This window comes from Xylaria bambusicola (genome assembly GCF_022495145.1).
Source record: "Xylaria bambusicola strain CBS 139988 unplaced genomic scaffold F5B22scaffold_13, whole genome shotgun sequence".
In the NCBI taxonomy this organism is placed as follows: domain Eukaryota; kingdom Fungi; phylum Ascomycota; class Sordariomycetes; order Xylariales; family Xylariaceae; genus Xylaria; species Xylaria bambusicola.
The window spans coordinates 214,545-232,905 of record NW_025953566.1 but is presented as its reverse complement, the minus strand read 5'-3'; the positions used below and the strand labels follow the sequence as shown (position 1 = coordinate 232,905).

The following is an 18,361-nucleotide window of genomic DNA, read 5'->3' as shown; positions in this document are numbered from 1 at the left end:
ACCTGAAGCCACTTGGCATCCAGATCCTTTGTACTCGACGAAACCCAAGATAAAGGATTGATATCGAGTCTAGATGTCTGCTAAGCGCTATCAACACGGCCAGCGTTCCAATGATGATTTGCAATGTCGACGAGGCAGGACCGCTTCAAGCCGAGTTTCCCAGGAGGCCTTGCGGAGCTAGCCATGCAACCTGAGATTGCGGTCGATCAAAAAGGGCATCACACAGCGTTCATAGAGATAGATAAGACGAGCTGATGCCGGAGTTATTATGCCGAAGAGGATAGGTGAGGTGAGCGAAAATGGGCTAGGGCTGAGGGATTCCCTAGCTCACCCACGTCCTCGGGCCCAGGACTTGGTCTGGGAGGGGGTCGGTCAGTAAGCAACAAGCAAGGGTTTCAGGGAGGAATCGCATTCTTTTGCCTACATATAATCCCAGGGACTCGTTTCGAGGCGCCGATCAGAGGTACCGAGTCATCTCTAGTGTACCTGGAGATCACTAGTCGGGCATTATAGATCGACACTATTCATGGCACTTATCGATCTAGCATAGCGTGCGGTGGTCGTATACTATGTAGGTTTAGCGAAGGAGCGCGTGGCTGGAATAAGGTATCGTCTTAGTAGATGCTCTCTTTATCCGTTGAGACAAGTCTTGCGGTAGGATTTGTCCCTGACACTTTTATGCTGTCACCGAGCGAGGCGTGGAGGTTCATCTCTGGTGTAGCAAGGTGAGCGTTTGACTGATACAAAGACTTACTTACCTACTTAGTAAGGTGCCCGGGTGTGACGTGACCCACCATGTAAGCTGCCATTTTATTTCAGGTGTCCCAACACGTTGGATTCTGGTGATTGCGTCTGGGCAAGCTATTCCGCATCTACCGGGACTGGCATTGTAGTGTATGAGAAGCTGTAACTGCTGGGCAGTTCTAGCGTAGGAACTTTTGTAACTTATGTTATGATTGGCTACACCATCGAGTCCTTGGCTGACGATGGTCTTCGTTAACCTTAGTTCGTGTGTGTCCTGATATAGATCTTTATTTCATACTACAGGGTGCTAGTGGCAGTATAGTGTGTGTTGCGTTCGCTTATCTTCATTTGTCTTCTCCTGGCCTCGTGCGTGGATGCTTGGCATGTCTGGTTGCAATCTACTTCGTAGAGTGAGAGTTGTACTATGCTCCGCATGGCTTTAGGTGAACACCGTGGGCTGTTAACGAAATGCCGAGAGAATGGGATAGTCAGGTGATTTCTGGCGCGTGAGTTGCATTCTGACGAGATTATTACACAGCGTGGGGTTGATCTCACGATACCAGGCAAAGCGGATACTGTGGTTTGGAGACGGCGGGTTCATTCTACGAAGTAGGTGGATAGTTTACCCCATACCATACTTAATACCAGGTAGTATCGAGCGTCTACTGCAGTACAGTGCCTTGTTGCCTATTTTAGGGAAACTTAACTCCTAGTCTATAACCTAACATATCGTGATGATACTACTGGTAGATATGTCTGCATTTACCTGTTCATGTTTCGCGTGGCAGTGGGGAAATAAGCCATGTCAACCCCCCGTATATCAGAAGATATGGATTCATCCAAAATAGGTAGGCGTCTGGAATCAGCATGCGACCAATAGCGGACGGAGAAACCAGCACTGAGCACATGCATGTTGAAGAAAGCTTCGTCATCGTGATACAGACAGCGACTTCAAGCTCGGCCTACTAAGGTCTAGCATGGCCCAGGGCGAGCATAGCCTCGGGACATGCGAGATAACGCGCTGGAAGCGGCATATCTTGTGCTCGAGCAGTACCAGCAGCAGCCCGAGAGAAGTGTTTCATACCATTGCATAGGTGCAAGGCGTTGAGCTCACGCCACTCAATACCGTTTATGACCAACTGCATAGGAAGTTGCCACAAGCTAGACATTAGATCGCTTATAGCGTTCAAGCACAGACGACCGTACTTGAGCGACAAGCTTGCAAACCCGCGCTTTGGTCCGATTCAAGTTAACCTCCTGCTACGGGTTTGAAACGTCATTTATAGTAGTACGTGTTAATCACTGTCGGGTACAAATCGATAATGAACGCAGGGCTAGCAATAACTACATATAAAATAACATTTAGCTTCTACATGGGTTTTGCACTATCACCCGGGAAGAAAGTTGAGCGGAACGGCGTCCTCAGCAGAAGAATGATATTGCCATTCTTTTACTATATGTAGATAATCCGCCACATCCTAGTGCGCCGGTCTAAGTAGTGTGATGCGGTACAATGTGCATCAATGGTCTCTGGGGTCGTAATGCTCTGCTTACATACAGTAGTGACATGCGTCTGGGCTATGGCACGTCAGGAGAGGAGGCGTGCGGTTTTCTGCCAGTCTCATGCTGTAGATTTGTGATGCTACTTTCGTGTTGTCGCATGAGGTTAACGGCGAAGGGTGCGGGGAACTTGTGAAGAATAACTGGCACGCTCACTTCAGAATTGCCCTGCGAAGAAATACCAGATCCTCTGACAGTGAATATATATATTAGGTGGGTGATTGTTTGGTTGTCGTACTATCTAGTATGGCTATCAGTAATGAAGTGAAGTGATAGCCTCGCGTTGATTGCGTTTACTAAAGCTTTGTACAGGTGATGCTCTACTAACAAGCAGTATACTGCAGGCTGTAATGATCTAAAATCGCTCGCCTCAGATCTTCTCATTACGGCATTTGACGACAATCTAGTTGGCAATATATCGGTTGGACAGGGAGCTCAAAGGAACATGATGCTGCAGTCGACGTTCGCCACCACTTTTGTAGATGCATACTTGTATGTATGTCTCACGAGTGGGATGTGAGCCGGCCGAAACCCCGTCCAAAACCCCGACCTCGTTCGCCGTAAGACGGTGCAGGCAGGACTCACGATGATGCATCAGGTGGCAACCCTGCAGGCAGGTCGCGACGACTTGTGAGGGAGAAGCACTGCGTGTTCATGTCTGCTACTTTGCGAATGGAACAATGACGGCCAAGGGGGCTTCAGCACCTGCGGCGCCCGCATGAATCCCCCGCCTTTCTTCATGCAAGTGATTTTGAATGCGGCCTAGCTTCCTGCACTTGGCAGGTATCGCGAGCCACGGCTGCGCAAATCGCCCGCCTTCTGTCGATTCGCCCGTGGTCCCTTGGTGGTTACAGGATCTGGGTCTGCAGTTAGCCTTGATGCGTCAAAGTGGCCGAGATTGACGGAGAATGGAACATGAAATACCTACTGCGAAACTCTTGGGTACTTATTGCGTGCTTGTGCAAACATCCTAATGGGAGAGGACATCGACATGTTGGCGTCGGCGTCCATACGTCCATACGGGAACCATGTAAGTACTGTTATGGCGGCGGCATCTTCCGTGGCCGTCTCGGCTCACCACCTACCTACCTATGTATACATCCATAGTAGGCACTGCATGCGCTAGATCGTCATTGCCAACATCCAAAATATACAACAGAATATACATTGATTATACGTTGATGGTAGCTTCTCGGCGTGCCTACTCTTCATTGGTGCGGCCAAGCCTGCTGCATACCTACCTACCATGACTTGTTGACAAGATACCTACCTAGGCGTACATGTAGGTAAGTACTAAGTAGGTATGCTCCATGTGTCTTGAAGCTAGACGATGATACTCAGTAGGTATGGGGGTTGCGTACCCTTGCCGCTATGATTGGTTCATAATTGAGTGCAACTGGAGACGAGAGGTGATAAAGGGTACCCTCCATTACAATTTTCCCCCATCTCCTTCCGGGGCAAGAAAAGACGACCGATGTAAGGTACACGGCCAGGGCGGGTATGTGGTCGAAGTTAGCTACAGTACTTAGTTTACGTTCGATGTTATGACCAAGTAACCAAGTCAGAACTGGTTACCACAGTAGCAGTTACAGTTGCCACTAGACTTGGTAATATGAAGGCGCATTTGGACCCAGAACGCTGAGCAGAGAAGAAGACGCCGCCGTGGTCAGAACGTGATGGTGGTAATCCCAGAAGAACCTCGGTTGGTTCTAGTTTCGCCGCCGTCTGCTTGCCTGCGCTGGTGTGTCCCAGAGATGATTCTAGCCTACAATAGGAGAATGAGCATACCTACCTACATATATGGAGGGGCTGTAACGGGTAGTCGTGATGAACGCTTCGGCTTAGAACAGTATAGAGAGGGTGGACGTGATTGGCCTCGAGGGGCGTTCAGGACGTAATTGCGATACCACGTTGGACGAATTCATAGATTGCCATCAACTCTGGATGCATTGAGATAGCCAATGGGAGGGTCGGGAGCAGTACTCGCTCCCCCGGACGCTAGAAGGTCTGATATTGCTTAGTGGAAAGGGTTTTAAGAGTGTGGCACGATAGTGTGTGCAGATTGCATGCCTGAGAAGACGCCAGGAGGATACTACAGAACAAGCATACATAGTAGAGTCCCATTGCTGTAACCCGAAGCGTGCTTGATGGTGTTGAGGCCGCAGGATGCGTTCTTGCGATCTGCCCATACTGGCGCCATCTTGGCTGACGGGCCCAAGCTATCTAGGTATTGGTGCACTCCGCCCTACTTTGGGCACTCAGTACTCTGTAGGTATGAAATCTGATAACCTGATTGCCTAGTTTAGTTTGTCAAGCTCGCTATGTGGGATACCTAGTCGACGTGGACCGTGGTACTGTAAACTCTGCTGTTTTTTTTTTTTTTTTTTTTGTTGCGTGGCTTCAGCAGCAGCTAAGAGACGAAGGCTCAATCATGAGAGAGCCCCGGGGCCGTTGGAGTCGTGAATGGATGCAATGCCAATGTTGTGAACCCCCACGGGTCCACCCTATGTCATAGTACCATAGTATTGCATTTTTCATACTTGGCTTGCGTGGTCGTTACGGACGAAAGGGACATACAGTAGGTAGCAGGGTTGATGGTAGTATATACTATGTAGTGTGAATCAAGGGATGCAGACTGAGAAGCATAGGCAGAATTGGTGGTGATGTAGGTAGATGGGGGATGGATGCTACCTACAATCTAGCGTTGAGGCCAGAGAAGAAGATATGTACACAGAAGCCTGTACGTTTATGGTAGACTTGATGAGGAGGACGTGGAATTAGTAAACACACGCCAGCTCTGCTCTGAGCGTTGTCCCGGGAGGGCTATTCAGATTACCGGCAATTTGACTTCAATACAGAGTGATCTCAGAAGTAATGACACCATGTCATACCGTTTGAAGGCAGTAAGACATGAATTACTTAATATATCTAAGCACCAAGTCCTACGGTATCTGCACCGATACTTGACAGTGCTACCGCCGAGAATGGTATTATATGTAGAGAGAAAAGCTAGGTATCAATTATGAAGCGAGCTTTGAATAACATTGAACAATCAGAGAAACTTGAAAGATAGAGAGGAGGTACAACGGACAGCGGTAGTAATAGTGATATCACGATATGTGTGTACTGATGTAAGCAAGCATCTGTATATACAGTAAGTCACTAATGCAACTGAAGCAGTGTTTCTAGTCTCATGCCAGGCATCACAATTAAGAAATACATGTAAAGGGGAGAGAACTTGAAAGGGGTTTAGAAAAAACTAAGAAAAAGGTTAGAAGAAAAAACAAAGGTGCACAATGCAAAGGTGACAGCAGAAGAGACGCATACACATACACTACTATCTATCTACTTAGTAGGCAGCACTAGGTACCTCCCTACTAGCACAATACTACCTACGGTAGGTAGTAATTAATATGTACAGCAGCAGTATCAGTAGAAAACAGAAAGAGGCAGCAGTGTAAAAATGGACTACACTATTACTATGTAAGTGAGAGGGAGGTTTGGACTACATGGCGTGCAGGGCAGAATGTGGGTGCAGAAGATCACACGCCGTCCTCACACGCCCTCACACGCCCTCGCAGTGTCTGCTACTCTGAGGCCTCAGAAGACTCAAAAGACTCAGAAGACATTGCTCATAGTAAAAGGGGGGTGTCGTGATTTCGAATTGTGCATCCTTTTCCCCACCCCCCTCTGCCTGAACATTCACACCCTGTTACTTGATGGGCACACGCCCTCCTTCATGGAGTGCTCCGGGAAGAATTTTCTCTGCTGCTAGCAAGGGAGGTACAGGTGTTGTAGACACACCACAAGCTGGATGGAGGAGGAGGAGGAGGAGGATGGAGAGGGGGGTGCAGAGAAGAAGAAGAAGAAGAACCAGAACCAGAACCAGAGTCCAGTCTGCTACCACACCCCCCGTGTTCCTCTGTTCTGCCCTCTCTGTGCCACGGTGCTGCCTCTGCGCCTGTGATCGGCAGCAGCACTGGGCGCTAAGTCATACATGGCCTAGCGTCTATGCAGAAAACACTGCAAGGATATAGCCCCCTGTCGACCCCCGGTCACTCACCCCCCACCCCCCCTTCAAGGCAACACCCTCCCGGTCTCAACCCACTGTCGCCCACTGTTGCCCACTACCCACTGCCCACTGCTGCCACCCCCCCCAGTCTCTGCCCAGTCGAAGAGGCCAGGCGCTAGTCGCTTGAGCGCCCCACCCAGATTGCACAGTGGGCCGAGGACATCAGACCAGCAACCCCTGCTCTTATCCTGCTCTGCTCATTGAGACCCTCTCTGATGTGACCGCGCCCCGCTACGAGGTACCTACGTACACCTTCCTGGCCTGAGAGGTACGGTACGTACCCTGACGCACCGGTGGTACAGTAGGTACAACGGTACAGTCAGTCAGTGGTACTCAGTTACCCACCCCGGATTGACTGCGGGAGCGAGCGAGAGCTTGATACAAATGAACCTCGTTTCCTCCACCTCTTCCCAACTTCAATACTGCCGCCTAGTCATAAACTCCTGCCTCTCCTCTTCTCCATAATCCTCTTCCTCTCTCTTCTTCTCCTACAACTCCACGCTGCTTCGACTCAAACGTCCATGACACAATCCTCTCTTGCTTCATGAACGACATCGTTCACGGCTCTCCCCCGTCCCGCCGTCTCGTCTTATACACACACCACCCATAACGACGACGAAGACAAGAACAACCGCCACCACCACCACTATTATTTTCATTGTCACTGCTTGCTTTAACATTGTCGACTGGGACAACAAGTGTGTATTAAATTTGCGATTTTGAACACCACCACACCGTATACATGTACCAACACACCACCACATATACCCGTCTATCGAACCCGTCAAGACCATCCTCCAAGATGTCTTCTGATCCGTCATGGGAACCTGAATTCTGCCTCTACTGCGACAGGCAAACAGATGGCTCTTTATACTGCTCAGAGGCATGCAGGCTTCGGGACTTCGAGTCCTCCTCGACTTCGCTCAACACAACCACAGGTTCACCAGGCGTTGCCAGCCCATCCTATCGATGGAGTGTACCGAGGAACCAAACAAAGTTCTACCTACCGCCAGCCTACGACTTTACCAACGCTCAACCTTACGGCTCGACGCCCCTACCACAATCTCACATCTCGACCCGCTCTGGGTCGTCATCATCCGGCGCTGGCCTGACACCCTCAAGTTCGCACAGCAGCCTATGCTCTCTGGGAAGTACTTCATCGACGGGTAGCGAGAGCTCTCCGATGTCCGACAAGACGAAGAAGCACCTGAGAGATTACGCTAGCTCTTTCGAGCACGCCCGAACTCAAAACCGGCGCCGATCTTGCTAAGCACGAGGCCCAGGTCCTTCATGGTGTTCAATAGATTATCACCACAGATTCGATTCTGAGTTGCCATGTCGAAGCGGTCTACAAGCTCCTCGACTTTTCCACCATCCTACGCACCACTTATTCGAATTTATCATTTTATTCAGAGAACGACTCTAGCATGATGAGCCAGAAACACTACATTATTTTCATTATTCATTGTACAAGAGCATATACCGGAGCACAGCATCATAAAAAGTTTTTGGGTTATTGCGGGATTCTGTCTTGGGCTGCTCCTTACTATTGGCGCAAGACACTGCCTCACGGGAGGAACTACGGATTACTTTGGTATCTTGAGAAAGCCCAAGATACCATTGTTGTTTTATTATGCATGGCGCCTCGATACCTGGGACCTTGGGGTTTGGGACCGGATTGTAACATGCCAATTTGGCAGGATTAGGAGTAGGAGCTATCATGGAAAGGACTTGTTAACTATGTGTTACAATTATTGTTGGAAAGGACAGGCCGACAAGCCTATCGAGGGCTTATCCAGTTTTGCTGGATTGATGGGGCTTGGTTCTATTGCGGGCGATAAATCGCCTTTTGCTGACAGAGACTGCCTTCAGCAGATCTGCAAAGAGCTTGCGGACGCAACCAAGTATGACTCTGAATTGACTAGGATTCGAGCCCCTCAGATTTTGTTCCCATCCAAACATGACCAGAGTGATTTTAATATTATTGCAAGTATTTCTGGTCCTCGCCACCGACGTAGATCATGGAGTACAGGGTGTAGTTGCTATGAAATTGATTGGTGTTACTTCGTCGTAGGTATTGAACGGAGCACCACAGACAGGATGCCAACAGTTCTCTGAAGTCTTAGCAGGCTACCCCTAGAGCACGGTTCTCGGCATATGGCAGCCCAGGATACCCCAGACATGGCCTGCTCGACCGATCTGTTCCGAAGTCACTTGTATGACCACCGATAGTTCCGGCCACGATGATATTGCACATCCCGTGCTCATCAAGCTATGAACTCAGTGCTAGGTAGAATCGGTTGGTGGTATTACTCACCAACCTACAGTATTGAACCGATCGTCGTTTTCTGAGCCTACTGGTATGGCACGACTCTGCTCGTCTGATCGCCAAGACTTTGGTATCCAGCACACCATTATGGCACTATCTAGCAAATCAAAGACACTACCTCTACTAGCGTAGGTACTTCCAGCACATGAGCAAGCAAACAAAGAATACTACATAAGTGTATAAAGAAAGGATGACTAACACGGCTCCGGTCCGCATCGAATTCTCAAAACTCCATTTGGCACTGTCCCATCTAGTGGTGTTTGAGTTTCAAATGAAATGGGGTCTGTCTTCCCTCAGTAACGATATGACTGGCGGCCAGAGCCGACATTCGGGGTGGCGACGATCCGTCCGAGACCGGTGGTTACGAAAAGATGAGAAAATCTAACATCAAGATCGTACCACGATGGTTCGGAATGGATGACTGACTGCGGCTTATCCCGACTGCGAGCTCGGCGGGTGTGAATGGCCTCAGCATTTGTTTGTAATACTGAACTGATTAATCCCGTCGTCAATTTTTTTTTTTCTTCTCGTCTGGTGAGCTATTGCACAAAGCTAAGTAGCTTAACAGGAGATATATTTTAGGTATCGGCCAAATGCTACGGTGGACAGGCAACACGGATGCACAATACAGCCGAGCTGCGCACATATTGCGATACTACAAACTATCTGATGGTAAGTGAAAACCGCCTAGCGAGCGAATACGAAAAAGTGTTGGACAGACGTCCCCTTATTCTTTTGTGCATAGTAATTCATGTGTTCTTGTCAACGGCCAGCCGGGGCTGGTAGTACGTACACTACAGTAGGTACAGGACGAGATGCAACATCGCTAGTGCGACGAAGACACAAGATAGGGAATGGAGGAGGCTCAGTCGTCGACTTGAGTGGTCAATTGACGGCTCTGTGCGACAATACGACTCTGCGTTCTCGCTGCCGTAGTCCGCGGGCGGCGGTCGTCTCCTCCCCCAGACCCAGACTGAAAAGCTCTTCCCGGCCGCGGTCCCAGCCGAAGTGTCCCCTCCTCCCACCATCGACTTTCGAGTGCAGCAGCCCATGGGGGTTTCCGGCACTAATGTTGGGAACTATTTAGACCATTTAGTACACCTACTACTGTATCTTGGTCGCAGCGCCTTTTCCTTTCGAGATGGTGCTAGAGCAATACTAAACCCAGAACAGCAGACCATCGTGGAGGGGTGGCACCACCCCGGAGTAAAAGGAAAAGGAACAGGTAAAAGGTAAGAAGGTCGTTAACCGATAGGAACCAACTCCGCATTGCATCCGGTCACGATTGCTCAACTCCTGAACGTTATCGAGAGACGGCTGGTTGCAGATCGCAAACACACACACACACACACACACACACTAATTATAGCTAACTAAGCTAGAATTTTCCCTAAGCTTGAGCTACAGTAAGATCATCCGTACGTACCTGGTACCGGTATACCTACATCACTTATATGGAGCTTGGATTTGCCTCGTCGAGGTAGGAGATAAGTATATACTAGTATATACGTGTCAGCAGTTACGCGACGCAGGACATGTTCATTTATCTAAGTGCCTGGTCTAGTGTACAAACACAGCCTGCTTCCTGGATAGTAGTCCCTAAGAGAACCGTAAATAGGATGCTAAGCGTGCTAGTTAGTCAGTGATCGACAAGTACTAAAAACTGGGCAACTCCCGGCCTTTTACGATGGACGCAGAATTTCTGATCCGAGCTATGATACCTTAAAAAAGAAGTTATTTATCACAGTCTTCCAGAGGGTTTGTCTCGAAGCCCATAGACGGCGACCATTTTGGTGGCGTTGGGTGAGGAAGAGCACCTTGCGACTAGTTCACTGACTGCATTCCTAATACTGTATTTGACAACTACTACGAGGAAATGAGCAAATGTCAACTCAGAGGAGAAAAAATTTTCTGCTCGCTCATCCTATCAATTCGGTGGTACTAGATTCATATGCTCCCAGACCCCAATTTGTGATATCGTCCAGTCGCTACAACTACAGTATGCATGCTGGCATATTTAGCGTAGCTTACATCACGATGAATGAGTTTTTTTTTTAGTTTTTTTTTTTCCATCGCACGTTTATGCAGCTTTATAAGTTTTTTATTACGGCTGTGTTGGTCTAGCCAGAGTCGTTTATATGTTACACTCGTTTACTACAAAGTAACTTGCCACAGGAAGCTGGCTGGTTCGGCGGCATAAAAGCTGGTAGTATATGTAATACAGCGTACCATGGTATCCTAGTGCGTACGTGTAGAGAGGGTGTCTGTCTATTCAGAACGACGTATATTTCGTGCCTACTATCTAGCAATGGTCTGTTTCAGACAACCGAGAGAGATGAAAATTTTTTCTCTCACCATCTTCGCTTCTCTTGATCTCTCGGCTGGAATTCAACCGGACACCAACATGAATACCTAGTGCAGGTGGCAAATTTGCAATTTGCAGAATTGACGAGGTTTACTCTCTCCATTGATAGTACCTAGCACGGCACACACCACTCATTCTCGATGCCTGCAGAGTGATGCCATGGAGCAGACGCCCGACGCTGAATGGTTCTAGACTCTCACACGCATGCAGTTTTGTACCAATCCGTCGAGTCCGACCGATCCAGGAACAAGCCAGATAGTATGGTGCCAAGAGCGAACAGCTCAGCAAGTCTCTTTCTTATCTGCACCAAGTTGTGTACAGATAATGTGTTTGGGTGCGACCAGCAAATGACGTCGTCCTAAAAAAGCCAGCCAATAGGGTAAGCCCGCAGTTAGTGTTTCTATTCGAGACAACGGCCCAGCATCATAATTCATGCTATTCCTGCATTGTCAGCATTGGGCCCGTTTTGTTTCATGATTTCGTTATGAGCTGATGGCGAGGAATGAAGACCTACCCAACCACAGCAGCACTGGACCAGATTGGATTGTCTGTTCCAAATATCGGTGGATCGTATATGCCTTGGATGGTATATATATATATATATACCAGGCACTGTACGGTATATAACAACTTATTTGCACACCTACTTGGTACTACCCAAGCATATATATTCTGTTATATCTAGCTACTGTATGTAGGCATTTAAAGGATATGCACGAAATTCAGCCAGCCAGCTACCTGCTTCGGTTCCTGCGAGCCAAATCTCCGGGCTGTCATGCGAATCATTCCCAGGATTGACCTAGCAAGCAGGAAGAAAAAAAGAAAAGAAAAGAGAACGCTCGACTACACTACACCAGACTACACGCAACTACACTGCACTAACATTTAGCCTCCAAGTCTTGCAAGCAAGTGAAAGCGACGAAGCAATACTTACACAAGCAATGCCTGCAGCTCTAAGACGCTGATTGCTAGGAATGCTGACGAAAAGTTCTTCACTATGAGCTGCAACAGTCCGTTTTTGTTCGCCTGTCTCACCTTATTTGTTATGCTATCTAAGCTGTCGTCTCTCTTAGCAAGGTTTATCGTCAAAACAGTGAATGACCGAAGCCCGCGTCCGAAACGCAGTACTGGGTCTTGTCTACCATGCCAATGTTACAGCTACGTGATGAATATGACTTTTATATGGATATTATGACAACCCTTTCAAGGGAAACTGTATGGAACAATGTGGAATACCAAGTAAGGCTCTTGCTATGATGATACAGCGTGTCGAGCCGGATGGAACGTGGCTACTGGTTATGCAGCCGGGGGTCAGTCATATAGTATGTCAAGTAGGTATGCCATCGCCCTCCTGCATCACAGATCGGCCTTGTCACTGCCGCAAGCCGATCCGAGGGGGCCGTCGCACTATAAGATCTATCAGCTATGGGATGGGGGCCTATCGTTCTTCCACGCCCCCGAGGCGTCGCCTATTATCCGTAGTACGGTTGCCCTTCCACGACGCCATTGCCAATCGGCACGGCACGACATAGCATTGGCATCAGGGCCTCACTTATGCCACGAAACGGAGCTCCTCCTCGGTGGCTAAACCTAGCGAAACCCCCACTCGGGCAGTAGTGACAGCCATCATGCCCAGCCGAAGGGTCGAGAGGCTGCCGTGCCCAAGGCAACGAGGGCTGTCATTCGCCTCTGGTCTTGGGCGTCACTCAGGCTGGACGTCTAGTGCATTCCAAAAGCCCAGCCCTCGGCCCATAGTCGTCAACGCTCCGTGCTGAGTTCGGAAATTGTCGTGCCACGTTTTCCATTCCTCGGCTTTTCCTTACCGTCTGTGATTTAGCCTTTGCTCTGCTCTATTTGCTCTTACGTAGGTAGGTAAAGTTGGCTGGCTGGCTCCCCTCGCCACGACCAGACAGACATAGTGACGTGCGGGGCTGGCTCTCGCTCAGCAAGGAATCTCATTCGTCTCTGAACCCCTTTCCCGAATTGTCACGTAGCGCAGTCCATGTCTCAAGTGCTGGTAGGAGTAGATATGCAGTGTATAGTAGATAGTTCGAGGGCTGCAGAAAAGAAAACAAAAACATAGACAGGCTAGAGATACGCCAATTGCGGAAGGTCCCGATACCACTTTGCAAGCATTGTCTCAGTAAACGGACTTTGGCTGGCCTGTCTCACACTCCCGAGCCTGTCACTCTTGCATTGACAGCTGCCCAGGCACAGGGCCTTTCGTCGAGCTTGGCTTGTTGGAAGAACGTCGCGCTGACAAGTGGTGGCCCAGTGGAGCATTCATCTTTACCTGTTTATACAAGTCAAATTTCACTTATGAATTACCGATTTTCACAAGAATGACCTTAAAGTGGAACGGTCATATGCCTTCATCAGTCCTGAATAACCCAAACACAATAACAACACACCTCGAGTGTTCCCTTGATTGGAACAGGGAACTAGAAAGGCAATTGAGTACTACGTGTTTCGCCTAAATGAGGTACTACCTGCTAACCAACCGGACGTGAATTGTCAACCGATGCCAGAAGTAAAAGTGAAGCCCGCTGACAGTTGCCGCCCATTTGCCATAGGCCGTTCCCTGTAGCCTTACACTACCTGCCTACCTACTTAAGTACTTAGTAAGTGTTACGCTGTCGCCTTTCACCAAGCAATCCATGTGCATGGAATAGTCAGATGGTCCGTGCTTGAATCTCCTCCAATTTACTCTGGTTTCTGATCAATTGGGCGACCCAAGGAATTCCGGGATCATGTCATGAGCGAAACTCCAGTGAGACCCTACGACGCAATGAAGAGTGAAAAATTTTCCCTCTCTCTTTTGCTCCCTTTCATCAGGACTTACGGTAAACAAGATGACGCATAAACATAGACTGTCGGGCATTGGGACCTCTTTTATTTTTTTTTTTTCTTGCTTCCTTCCTTCGGAGCTCCGCTAGCTCCACCCAAGCTGTGTGACTCAGCCATGTAGTGTATCTGACCTCACCTTACCTTACCCTGAATACCAGCTGTTACCGTTCACTCCTTGAATGAATCAATGAATACAGTGGGTTACAGTCAAATCACGATTTCATCACAGTACATACTGGCTCACTGACACTCCAGCCAGTCAAGCCAGTCTCGTCTTGTGTGAATTAAGCCAAGTTGACTTAACAAGTGCAATCAATTTATTAGGCGGCTCCGCCCAGAGCTAATAGGAACCGACCCAGAAAGGCTCCGCCATCCTCATTCCCGCTTGTTTCATCCACCATTCCATTCCACAGTCGCTCTACGGCGCCTCAATCCGGGTTCCGCCGTGATGCATCCTCGTTTTCTGTTGACAGCTACCGACATGTACTAACGGTATCTACCTACTTAGCCAAGCTACCTACACATTGACTCTCCTCTGGCCGGGCGAGCATTCTGACCCCTCTGACGGACGAGCTAGTGTACAACTAATTGCCTGGACAGGACCTACTGTCATGCAAGGCTGGTTTGTCTTGCTCTTGTCACTCAAATCCTGAGAACGGCACAGTATTAATGGTGAGCGACACGTACCTAGGCGGCACGTACAATGGACCACCCAATGACACCATCGAGACCTTACGTACGTGAGCTAGCCTTGGAAAGACACAGCTAAACAAGTTCGGACGCCTCACATTTCTTGTCATCGGCGATGAGGCTGGAATGAGACAGAGCTAGTATCATGAACGGGACAAGACAAGCTTCGAGAAGCCCTTGAATGTTCGTTCTGGAAGCAATGCCGTATACAATAGATAGCCAGGCAGGCTTACCCGCAAGACATGTTTTTGCCGTGGTCCGCCAAATGTGACGGAGTGAAGCAGATAGCTAGGTACTGCCCTCGCATATCCTGTCGTGATCGAGTGCCTATCGACAGGAGCCTTCCCAATCGAGATATCGAGGGGCGCTTAGCTATCCCTTTCCTCTTACCCTTTCTTGACCATCCATCTCCATCAATACGTGTTTTATTGCCGAGCCTTACCTCTAAGGTCGATGTGACTCACGCTGGGTTGAACCAATCTCTTGTATGGTACCATAGGTAGCTTCGTAGGTACCTACTTCGGCACCACACCTCGCTAAATGTTGCAAGGTCCTATCTATAGGCTGTTCATGGGCATGTATGTATATACGCAGATGTAGTGTACTGACTACGGAGCACACTAGGTTAGGTATGTGTGTAGGTAGTCTCTGAAAGGTGATATATCCATGATACAGTGCAGAGTATCACCCTGGGCAGGTGTAGGACAAGGCACACACCATACGGCAATATCCTTAAGGCAAATTAGTGCACATCTGTGCTCGAATTAGTACCTAGTATTGCACATTCCTGACGTGAAAAAAAAAAAAGTGCTCGTTTGGATTTTGCACCGACGTCTCTCGGCAACTCTACTACGATACCACCCAACTTACACTAGGCGAATGAGTCAATTGGTAGGCAGACATCCCGTTGCATTGCTAGGTAGTTGGACTTCTTCCCAAGCGACGCTGTACTTGCTCAAAAATAAATAATTATTTTTTTAGAGCTAGAGATTTGCTCGGTGAAGGAAAGCTGCCAAGCTTTCATCCCCATAGATAACCGAGCAAGGCAGATGGACTAGGGATGACAGGCGTCCACAAGCAGGGGTATAGTACGGTACTAGCCCTCAAGTAGAGAAACTCCCAAGAGATCCATGTACCTACCTGTGTTGCGATATTCCCACACCCCGAGACTAAATGCTGCGACTTGTTAAGTCGACGCCCAAGGACTTGTGGTTTTCACGTCTCCCCCCACTCGAACCAAGATTCATAAACATTGCATAAACAGCCGATGGGGCTTTATACAATATACTACCGGGTATGTCTTGAGTGTTATTGGCCAGTGGTCTCTTCACGATACTGAGTCGATACAGGGTCAATACACTACCGATAGACCAGGAAGTTCATCAATAAAGATGCTAAGGCTACCAGATTGATGAGCAAGCCGGCTCTGCTAAGAGTAAAGAAACTCTTGAGTCGTCACAGAGAATAATACCTCGGAATGTACCCCCACGGCTTACCTAAGTTCCCATTCCGTCCCCGTCCTGTCTACGGTAGCGCAATCCACTGCGATACATGCGCTACATCCGCCGGCCACTTCGCCCAGAAGTCCGCGTATTCAGGTTCGTCACTTATCGGGTTCGGTGAGCATGGCAGCATGCTGAGCGAATTGTTGCCTATGACGAATAATGCAGTTCGCGAGGCACTACTTGCATCTATTTGCTTGCGGCGCTTTTCACGGTCTGTTCCAAGGGGCCTCGGAGCAGGCAGGGCCTCGTCAACCCGGGCCAGTAAAAGGTCGCCAGGTCGCAGATGGGGGGCGGCGGCGGCGGCGGCCCCCAGTTGATCCGCAGGTACAAATCGTCAGAGGACGGGAATTTTATTGAGAGGTCCCTCTCAGGGCAACAGCGTCTCCATCGTGAATCCTACAGCTGCCATGTGTTTGCATGTGGCCCTGACATTTGCGATTCTCCCTGAGGCCCGCGGTTGAGTACACGACACGATAGTAAACAAATCTTCCCAGGCCGATCCACTACCGGTACCCCCTATCTTTATTTTAGTCTGCTGTTTTCCAGGTTGCGCAGCATTGCATCGTCAAGTCCGACGGTTGACTCAGGGCAAGCGAGAACCCTGCCAGTAGGTAGTCCCACACTGATAGAGATTCAGGTCCCTCATCGCAAGCGATTGAGATAGCTCTCTTAGTACACGCTACGCCATGCTTGCGCGGGTAAGAGACTCTCTAATTTAAATAGGTAGTGTAGACGCGCGCGAGTGGGCCAATGTATTTTGCCCTTGCTCCTCGTTTACTACTTTTGATAAGCAGTCTACACAGAGTTGCCTCAAAATAGCAAGGCCTGACGAAGTGAGGCCATGTTACCCGCTGCACAGCTAGTGTCGGCTACCTACTGTAAGGTCCTTTCGCTACCTTTCTTTCCGAGGCTCGATATGTTGAGGATCGAAGCTATTCGGCATCTATCGGGAGGGTGAGCTTCTATTGGCCGCACTACCCGCGATGTGAATTATGGTACGCTACTTGCGTACAGCTGATACTGTTGCGCATACTGGATTGCTGGCCTACGGGTGTCCCCGGGTGGATGAACTGGCCTCTTGAAGAGGACAATGTCACCCTCCACATGTCTACTGCTGCTCTGGCAGGGCACAGCGGGATCGAATTACTATGGTGGGGTGTTTCTTCCGAAGGGTGTGAAGTCCCTCTGGTTGAGATCTGTCACCATGTGCGAACGAAGGCAAGCCAAAGCCCACCAGAATGACGACGACCAGTCACCCAAGGGAAGAATGGAAGTGGATTTTCCCCGGACGATGGTGGATGCAGAATGATAAGGGTTGTGAATGATTTACGGCACTGATCAGCTTGTTTACTACTCACGATGTTACCCTGTTCCACCTCCGTTCACGCAAGCAGATGCAGAATGAGAAACAGATGATACGCTGATCTCCAACAGGAGCCCTCGTCGGACACGGCGACAGCGAAGGAGCGCAGTAGTGGTTCTAGTTGTTATGAAACCTCTCATTAACTCACAATCCGCCTGGTTGATATTCCATTAATCAATATGAACTGCCCTTTGTACAGTAGCATCCATTTCTACGCCATATTGTTGCATCTATCTACAAGTATGTGCCATGCAGGGGGCGCTGCGCGGAATACGACGTCCTGAGGAGCCAAACGACGCACCCTCTCTACCTGTTCATGCCGTCATCCCCTTGCAAGTGCAGTAGGGCCCGCGGCTACGTCCATTGCAACCTTCTCTCCATAATATATCTCTATTTCGCGGGGGGATCACAAGAGATAGACCAAACACAAGCGAAAGGCATGATAGTAAATGTGTAGTAGCAGACTGATAACGCCCCCAGGTCGCCACCGACGAAGACACGACACGGAAACCGAGATATGGGGCAAAAAAAAAAAAATTTTCCCTCAAACTTCCGAGTACAGATCACATAATTATGCCACTGAAATCTCAGGTTTAATCTACGCTGTCTATATACCTAACCTACCTTGGCCTTACTGCCCCCAAACCCTAGTATGAGGATTTATTTTAAAATCGAGATATACTTATGAGATCTTGGTAGAAGAACCAATAGATGGCGTCCGGGGAATTTTTTTCCCATGTCCTGAGATCAGACCGGAGAGGAAGGAGGAGTCATTCGATCGTCAGACGAGAGGTGTAGCGTAACATCGGCCCAAAACCTCCCCTCGTCACAGGGTAGGGGATTGCCGAGGATCGTTCGATGACACACATACATTGTATCTACTTAG

At 49.0% G+C, this 18,361-nt stretch overlaps 1 protein-coding gene across 1 annotated transcript; it reads left to right on the top strand.

Moving 5' to 3' along the window:
• Positions 1-7,178: 7,178 nt before the first annotated feature.
• F5B22DRAFT_644960 (uncharacterized protein) lies at positions 7,179-7,646 on the top strand (the record flags this gene model as incomplete). The annotated part of the gene is made up of 1 exon (XM_047978512.1): positions 7,179-7,646. The coding sequence occupies one exon, from the start codon at positions 7,179-7,181 to the stop codon at positions 7,644-7,646; it is 468 nt and encodes a 155-aa protein (XP_047832302.1).
• Positions 7,647-18,361: the final 10,715 nt, after the last annotated feature.